Raw genomic sequence first — 10,069 nt, forward strand, 5'->3', positions numbered from 1 at the left:
CTTCTACCTAATAGAGTAGTAATAATAATGCTATTGAGTCAAATATTTATTTTATTGTTATATTATATATTTATTTAATTATTTTTATATAAATATGTAATCAATATGTAATCAATAATAATAATTAGTCCAATGGTGTATTGTTATATTATATATTTTAATTAAATATGAAAATACCTCCACCACCTAATAATAATAATACAATAATAAATGTTGATTTGTTGATTTGAAATGTTTTTATTTTATTTTATTTTTTTATTTTTTTTACATGAAGATTTTGTCTTTAAAATTGATATATTTTAATAGACAAAATGAATCAAAATGAAATATAAAAGCTGGATCCAGGAAGATTCCAAATACACTCTTTTAATGAAATATTCACAAAATTCACTGCAATGGAGAAAAATTAATTGTCCTTAGGATGATACCACATATGCTGGGTATTGAATGTCCAGGATTTATATTTATGGTATAGACTGCACATATTATGTGACTTTTAAACATGCGATTGAGCTTCAAAGCCAAATATATCCCAAATCTGACCTTAAAGATGAGTAATTTAGACAAGTTCATATATTCATGATATGTCATGATAACATTGTTTCAGCATAACCCCACGTGCAAAAACAGTACGACAGCAAAAAACCCCAGACTTTTCATGTGGCTTGGGCTATGGTTAATGGAAAGCTGACCCACATCTTTCTAGAGTTTGCTGTATCTCCCACCCTGTCTCTCACACGCACAAACACACTCACTTTCAGCCTGAATAGTTGTCATTCTTGTGGGGAAATTATGAGCAAATACCTTTCAGACACGTGTCTGCCTTAAGACACTCACAGGCACCATTTCAAAGGGTTGCTGTTGCAGACAGTTGTTTTTGGCACGCGTTGTGCTAGAGGAAGTGGCAAATATATATTTTTAGTGGCATTGAAAAAGTGACATAAAACTGTAGAGTGTGTGGAGGACTTCTGCTTTTTTTCATTTTAAGTGTGTGTGCGCGTGTGGTTGTGTCTTTAGAGGAACTATGAATGGATGGATGTGTGCTTTTGCATGATTCATTCTTAAGCAATCACATAGATGAAGCAATCATCAGGCATTTCAGTCATTTGAAATTCAGTAGCGCCCCCTCAAGGTCTCAGACAGTAACAAAAAAAAAAACTGTCACAAAAGACGACCAGTCAATAAGGTCAATATCATGTTTTTTTTTTTTTTTTTTTTTTTTTTTTTTTTGGACAAAGGAGACCATTTTCACGGTAGTACTTGAAACGCACAGTAGAATAAATATATCGATTTTTTTTAAAAACTATTCAGCATTAAATTGATGAAAAATGACAGTAAATAAGATATTTATACTGTTAGGTTACAAAGGTTTCTATTTACAATAGATTATGTTCTTTTTAACTTTCTATTCATCAAAGAATCCCTTTTTCCATTATGCTGCGCAGCACAACTGTTTTCCACACTAATAATAAGAAATGTTTATTGAGCATCAACTCAGGATATTATAATGATTTATGAAGGATCATGTGACACTGTAGACTGTAATGATGTAATGATGCTGAAAATTCAGTTTTTCTTCACAGTGATAAATTAGCCTACATTTCAAAACATAAAAGACAAAATAGTTAGCATATTTTAAATGATAATAACATTTTATAATATAATAATAATAATTTGTTAATTTTTTAACAGCGCTTTTCTGCGCTATCAAGTGCTTTACATCTTTATGTGTCGTCAACATAGACAGTAAAAGAAAGGTCGTCAACCTCCACCAATGTGCAGCATCCGCGGCAGCCATACTTCGCCAGAACGCGTTACTTGCCATTTTACTGTTATTTTATTGTATTTTAAAAACTTACCGAGCCCAAAGTTACTGTGTGTGTGTGTGTGTGTGTGTGTGTGTGTGTGTGTGTGTGTGTGTGTGTGTGTGTGTGTGTGTGTGTGTGTGTGTGTGTGTGTGTGTGCGTGTGCGCGCAAGTAGCCTATAATCTGCCATCCATAAAGGCACACATGTGAACACAAACCGAACACTCACACAAACAAACACACTCTTGGTTGCGGGAAACCACAACAAGCACTGAAATGTGTAGTATGCAAAAAAAAAAAAAATAAAATAATTATGCGACGACTATCCATAATTTTACAGACATCTTAACGAAGAGAAATTCCGGAAAATATATTTTTTTGCCATACAAAACTTAATTAGCAGCTAATAAAAGAGTGCGGTCATGGAAGAAAGACAGCAGCGGATCTCTTTCTCTTTTTGATGTTGTGATGGTGTAACTCGCCAGCACTGGCAGACTTCAGTCTCAGCTCGTAACTGCACAATGCAAACCACAATCACCTCAGCAGGGATCAGGATAATTACCCAGGACAAACTTTACACTCATAAACTCTCACACACACAAGCAAACACATGAGTACACACACGCCACTAAACATATAATCAAACACCACACACTCCAGAGATGAATAAACTTGAATAAACAAACATATATATTTCCCCCCAGAATGTGGATACTTTATTTAAAGCTTTTTGATCTTGTTCAGAGAGTTCAAATCTGATTTTCTCTGTGCATGGGTGAACTAGGCTACTATGTGTGTTTATGGTTGTTTTCTATTTTTAATATATTTTAAAATGTCAAATTTTCAGCATCATTACTCCACATAATCCTTCATAAATCATCTGCTGATTTTCTGCTCAAGAAACATTTCTTCTTATTAGTCTTAATGTTGAAAACCGTCTTGCTGCTTCAAATTTTGATGGAAACCATACTTTTTTTTCAGGATTCTTTGATGAATAGAATGTTCAAAAGTATTTATTTAAAAAAAAGAAAACTTTTGTAACATAAATGTTGTCACTTTTTATTAATTTAATGAATCGTTGCAAATGCATCTTACTAATGGAAATGAGACATTTCTATATAAACCATACAGACATTTTCTAATGTGACATGTGGATGCAATTTGCCGACATACAACACAATGATTTCATGTGACAACAATTTAACATGCGACTGTTTGAAACATTCATGCTTGCATACGATATTGCATTTCAACAAACTATTTTTAAAATGCAATATACCATACAGAATACTGTACATACTTAGTAAGTATTCCACCTTGAACATATAGCCATATTGAAATAGCATGACAGCAGTCGACATAATGTTGGAGGTGGCTTCTCTTTTACTGTGTGCTGGTGCTGCTTCAAAGACTCCAACAAGCCTAACAAATACACTCATTTTAAAGATAATATAGTATAACAACAATCAAAAACTACTGGTAGAGACACTCTGAAGAAATTGGGGAGTGTACATTGTGAATGGCTAATGGTGTTGTGTTTTGTGTTGCGTGTGTGTGTTGAGATGGAAAGGTGCCAGTGCTGGTGTTGGGGCTTGATGGGCTCAAGGATCCGTGAGAAAGCTCAGGTGAAGGCACCGATGGGGACGTGATGGTGGAATTGTCAGAAACATTGTCCACGCCCACCCTCTCCTCATATAGACAGTTTCTCCTGAATTTTGCTCTGGCATTCTGGAACCAAACCTGCAGAAAATAAAGACACCATGAGGATTTGACTCCATTAGGCTTATTTACGTATATCAGTGAGGGAGGGAATGAGACATTTTTAGGTGGGTTTGACTTCGGCTGTGGCTCGATCGAACTGATCAGCGAGATTTGTCAGCGGAGGAGTTAAAAAGTGTTACAGGGCCTGTATGTACAAGAATAAGGTTCAACTTTTTAAGGTTCAACTATTTAGGTGATTTGTTCTAGAATTTTCTTTTGTTATGCTGGTTGACAGTCTTTTCACATCCTGATAGCAATCACTCACTGGTCACAGCTCACGCAGTCATCACACATCATCAGCGACAGACGTCAGTCACAGAGAAGCGCAACCGAAACAGCACGTTATACACAGAGCGGTTTGAGACTCAAATGTATGCGTTTCAATGGTACAGGTCAGTAACAGGTCAGGGATCTTTAAGTTGTTTATGTTCATTATTACTGTATGATATGTGCTTTGAGACAGGAGGTAGTTTAACGCCGTCTTTCGTCTCGTGACATTTTGCAAACTCTTTTTCATGTGTTTTGAAGGAGGCGTGGCTTTGAAGATGCTCTGAAAGGAGGGTGGGATCTCATGCTTTCAAAGCTAGCTTGCTATTGCTAACCCTTCCAAAAATTGCCTACCCTACCTAGGCAATTTTTCTTCCCTAGTCAACAGTTCTTAAAAGGATCATTTTTTTCCTCAGTGTAAAGAACAATATAATAATCTAAACTATAAAAGTAACATTTTGTACAATGAAATGTTTCCATGGATGTTAAAGATTCTTCATAGAACTATCAATGCCAGTAAAAACGCTATTTTTAGTGAAATTAAGAACATTATAATAATCTAAACTATACTTTATTTTTAGTGAAATTATCATTGCAGAACTTGTAAAAAAGAATCTGACCATCTAAAGAGTCACATGACCCATGTTACAAATTTACTTTGATTAGTGATCTACAAATAATTCAGACTCGAATATTTCTTATGCATTTTTTTTAAATGTTACATCGAATTTTTAATGACACATTTTCGACGTGGTCTCAGACTTTTGGTGCCCACTGTATATCTAACTCAAACAGAGGTCATTCTCTTCAACTCCCAGTGATGTTTTTTCTGACCTGGAGCACACGTTTGGTGAGGCCGGTTTTCTGGGAGAGCTCTTTGAGGTCTTTGGCATCTGGATTGTGGTTGTGGGTGAAGAACGACTGCATGCTCCGCAGCTGGTGATGCTTGAAAGACGTTCTCATGCGTTTGGACTTTTGACAGCTCACTCTCTCCGACAGCTCCACACCCATATCGCTCACGTCTAGAGCACATGCACACACAGTTAATCATCACTGATATGACTCACTGATACAGGGCATTATAGGGCATGGCATTATAGTCAACAATAGCAAACACTGTCTTCTCAGTTTCATCTTCTGCAGACATTTACTTGAGAACAAAGTTGCACAACTATGACGATTTACTCTTAAATACTTTTTTAAGAACTGTTTTGTGTAGAACATAATATACTGAAGTCATTTTATAATATTTATATAGTAATACTATTTAATTATTTTTGAATTGTATTCATATTACAGCCTGTGTATACAGCCTATGTAACTCATCTTTTATAACACAAGATTTTGGCCAAATGTATTAAAAGACAGGAAAAACATAGCTACAATAAACTTTATAACCTGTAAGTTAATGGAAATATTAGTGCTGTCAAATTAATTAATCATGATTAATCACATCTAACATAAAATATTGTGTTTACATAATATGTGTGTGTGTATATATATTTCTATCATGACAACTGGAGATTTTTAGCATGGTAATTGATATGAGCCGACTGATTCAAGCTAATAGAAGAGCAACTTAATCGTGATTAATCGATTTGACAGCACTAGAAAATATTTAAAATTATGCTACAATTATGCTAATCTCTAAAATGCATTACCTGAGTTATAAGTCCCATGGTCAGCGGCATCAACATGTTTCCTCTTCCGGGCCCGTCCTCTGCGCACAGGTGTCCCTTCATTGTAAGTGCTGTTTAGCTCTATTGGAGCCACGTCAGAATAATACAAATCCTTAAGGCAGTCCTTCTGTAGCATCATCTCGAAATGTACCCGACAGTACACTGACGTCTCCCTCATCCCATAGTGATCTCCAGTGAATAGTACTTTGTTGCAGGTGGCACAGGAAAAACAGCTCAAGTGGTACACCAGATCCCTGGCGCGCATTACTATCTCTGCAGCAGAGATTCCCAGGTGACACCGTGCACATCTTTGTGAAGAAAACCTACTACTTAAGAGAAGACATCATTGTTTGGCTTTATTAAGAAGCTTTACACATGTGTGAACTGTGAAAACTCAGGAATGGGATGTTGGATAAGTTGTAAGGGCAAGTTGTCACATGCAGAACAATGGTTTGGTATTTAGCATCTTTTGCATTTTTGTTGATTCATGATTTCATAATTAGGCTATAATTTTAAAGATGTTGTAGACCTTTTTAGGGTTTCTGCAGGTTTTATGAAGGCTATAATGTAAGACCTTTAAAGACCAAGATTCTTAAATCATGACACATTTACTTGAGAAGATGCAAAATTACATAAAATATTGTGTCAAATGTGTCTTGTTCTCTGGCAAAAAACTGTCTTGTTTTCTTTCAAAATGAAGAGAATTTGTGATTAAAACAAGAACAGATATCTGCCAGTGGGCTTAGAAATATTAACTTAATTTTTTTTAACTTTTCATGACTTATTGACAGATATGTGTTTCTTGTTTTAAGCATAAACTCACTACATTTGCATCTCAAGTAAATATATCACGATTTAAGGAGGTTATAGTTTTTTTGATAGTTTTATTGGAATACTGAGGAAGATAATATTTATTTTGCAATGCATGCAACATTAATTCCCTTACTTTATGAATTTTAGATTTTCTGCTCTGATTTAAGGCCTTAATTTGTGTAATGTTGAATTAAGAATTATTTTTAAGACCTGCAGAAACCCTGTATTTATTTATTTTTACAGATGAAATGAAATGCTATAGCTGTACTCAAATTGGTGTCAATGAACAGCGGGTTTACATTGTGACAAATTACCCCGCTTTTGGGGTGAAAGGTCAACGTTTGTTAAATTAGCTCCATCCTTTCTGTGAATTTTGTGAACAACTTTTTGAAAAAAAAAATATCACAAATAAACCTTCGCTGGGGTAAAATCGTGACTAAACGCGGTCTTCTATAGACTAATATCAATGCAGTGAGTAACAATTTGGTCTAATTTCGATGTTGAATATAACAACCCCAACGTTCAGCTATAGGCTACATTTATTTTACCTGTAATAGTCCTCCTTACAGTAAATGTCTCCGTGTTTACTGAAGCACGTGAGCTCTGACTCCAGGTCAGCGTGGCACGCGCTACATTTCAAACAGCGCTCGTGCCACCGTCTGTCTGCCGCGAGCAAGTAGAAGCGGTCCGAGATCCGCGCGCCACAGCCCGCGCACACTGGTGACTCACAGTCCGGGTCCTGGAACACCATTAAACATTCACCATCGTTATCAAACATCCTAAATCCCATTTGCCATATATTTGACAGAAATCTGTTGAAAGAAAATGTTTTTGCCTAACAGCATTATTAAAATTTGCCATATATGTGAATTGAATATTTTAAAGACTTTTTGGACCAGTAGCTAATAGCTGCAAAATCTCTTAGAATACATTTTGCATCTAGAATTAGGCTATGTAGGCTACTGTTTATGTACTTGTCTTTTGTAAACCATATAAAAACAACCTTCTTCCAGCTTATCTGTTTCTGATGCAGAAAAGCTATCATGAATTCAGGACCTCTAGATTACAGTACTGCAGATGAGTGTCCTGCATCTTCAATAAACAAGCTAATAGTCCAAAATGCAGCTATAATTCTTACCAGGTAAATAAAATATGATTATATAACACCAATTTGATCATCTCAGGTAGTATTATTAATTTTAATTATTTTGTTGCTACTGACCTAAGGGCCTAAACGGTTTGGCTCCAGTGTATTTAACTGATCTTCTATCACCCTAGTCATGTTACCTTTAGGCTATTTATAGCGCTTTTTACAATGCAGACTATTTCAAAGCATCTTTATCCAGTGATAACAGGAAAATAATCCAGCAAAGTTTGTAGAATAGCATCATAGTCCATCTTAAGTAAGTTCCATAATGGTTCAAATGGTTTCCAGTTCAAATCTAGATAAAAGACACATCTCTTTAGCCAAGCATTCACATAACTCATCTCATAACCTTTATATCAGATCAAATGCACATGATTATCATTTGCCTGAAATGTTATGAACAGCAGCTATACGCTAATTATTTTCCATTTGCTTTTCTGTCTCAGGGGATGACCGATCCCCTGTGAAGAGATGACGCCAACACCAACTCTGAATCAACTTACGCAACTGCCAGATTTTCTATATATTGTAATTATGATAACAACTTAATAACTACTTTAATTAGATCATTTCTGCCTAAATTAATGCATGATGTAAGCAAACTGCATGATTTTTATAGAACTATACATTTCTGATGCACATTACTTGGACAGTCACATCTCACAACAAATTGTCTAAATGACATTAAATTGTAATTTGTAGAAACATGCATTTTCTGTTAATTTGTGAATTTAATTAAATTTATTTATTTAGGAATAAATAATGTTTTAAAGCTTTCTTATCATGAATTTGTAGTCTATTTGTTGTTTAGGAGAATATTAAAAACATGATTTAGAATTTGTCCTAAACCAATAACCTACAGTTAAATAGCAATATCGGTCATTTTAATAATGAATTTTACTTTTAATATAGGCTTATTTTAAAATAGAATTGCCACTTTTCATATTAATGAATTGTCTTAATGCTATATATTGACTTATTGTACAAAACTGTAAACCATGTAGCCTATCAAATAAAATACTGTAAAAATGTACAAAACTCATTAGGCTACATTGCTGCAAATTAAAATAATTGGCTATATAAAAAAGTTGGAGTTGAGAATAAAATGAATAACTTACTGATTTGTTTTCCATGTTGATAGTAGCAGCTGATAGCTCCTCTCCTGCAGCACAATGTGAATATTTTACTTATTATTGGGAAATGATGATATGAATAGATCTATCTATCTATCTATCTATCTATCTATCTATCTATCTATCTATCTATCTATCTATCTATCTATCTATCTATCTATCTATCTATCTATCTATCCATCTATCCATCTATCCATCTATCCATCCATCCATCCATCCATCCATCCATCCATCCATCCATCCATCCCAGGTGTAGGTGTAGCCTATGTGAAATAGCTAACAATCTCTTGTCAAAAACATGTAGGATATCTATGCGCCATACTTGTGGTCCAAGTTAAACCGGCTCTAATCTGTTTAAAGAACTTGTCCACAACTAGCTAACAAACCAGAGTAGTCTAAATGTAAATGCAATCAGAAAGTTTGCGACAACATCGAACAGATCCCGGATCGAGGCTGGATGCGCGGAGATGCATACAGAAGCTGCGGGTTGTCACCTGTGCGCGTGCCTTTCTCCATATCCCGGTCATGGAAGTCCAGTTGTCTATAATTGTAGTCTTGCCGTCTTTAGTTGTCCGTTTCCTTTCGGTAAGAGTGGACGGGGTGTAGTTGCATGCGTGCAGTATCAGGGCTTGTGAAGATCTGTCGCCTTAAACACTTTTAAATAATAGGCTTGTCCTGCGCGCTTAGAGACAGACAGCAGCTATTGTTATCGCTGTTTTCCCGCGTGCATCTTACTGTTTATACTGAAAGTCATTTTAGAAATCAGTTATGAAGAAATAGCTCCTTCACGTTACAGTAAACAATGTGTAGGTTAGGCTAGGCTATGCTTGTTTGATAGCTATTCTATTCTATTCTATTCTATTCTATTCTATACTATACTATTATTTTATTCTATTTTAAGGAAAATGCAACCCCGTGAAAAATAATCTTTTCAACTGAATCGTATATTGTGGGTTTTTAGACTAATGGACATTTTGGATACAAAATAAGGCCAACCAATGTAAATTCTGGCAATTTTAGGCATGATTTAATCTTTTTTTTTTTTTTTTTTTAATTTTTTTAGGCTATAACAACATTCAGAAATAATGTTTGTACGGGTTAGGATATAGAGGTAGGAAATAGCCTGCCATTAATTTAGGACGAAAATCTTTGTTTATGAGAAAAGAAAGAAAGAACAATATCATAAACCTGATCTGAAGTTTATTTCACATAGGCTCCGTTTGGCAACCATCAAAATACCAATGTATTCTCCTTTCATAAAGTGTACCTTCATAAAGTGTCTAGTTTTAGACTGTGACTCAGTCACTGCACTCCTAACAACACAAGCATCCACACTGACCATCTGTCACACAGCTGTAACAGTTGTTATTGCAATTCATTGTTGCAATGCCCAGGCATCATACTACACTCCCTTCTGTGTCAGGCGACTCTTACGTCACGGCTTGGTGGGAAATGTAGTTCGG

At 35.2% G+C, this 10,069-nt stretch overlaps 1 protein-coding gene across 1 annotated transcript; it reads right to left on the minus strand.

Moving 5' to 3' along the window:
* Positions 1-2,868: 2,868 nt before the first annotated feature.
* Positions 2,869-9,376, minus strand: lhx2a (LIM homeobox 2a). Its single transcript, XM_039689307.2, has 6 exons — positions 9,101-9,376; positions 8,592-8,635; positions 6,875-7,065; positions 5,496-5,839; positions 4,669-4,856; positions 2,869-3,546 (listed from the first exon to the last, which is right to left on the minus strand). The coding sequence occupies exons 1-6, from the start codon at positions 9,120-9,122 to the stop codon at positions 3,280-3,282; spliced, it is 1,056 nt and encodes a 351-aa protein (XP_039545241.2). The 5' UTR covers positions 9,123-9,376; the 3' UTR covers positions 2,869-3,279.
* Positions 9,377-10,069: the final 693 nt, after the last annotated feature.

Source organism: Pimephales promelas, chromosome 19 (genome assembly GCF_988280905.1).
Source record: "Pimephales promelas chromosome 19, fPimPro1.hap1.1, whole genome shotgun sequence".
NCBI lineage: Eukaryota > Metazoa > Chordata > Actinopteri > Cypriniformes > Leuciscidae > Pimephales > Pimephales promelas.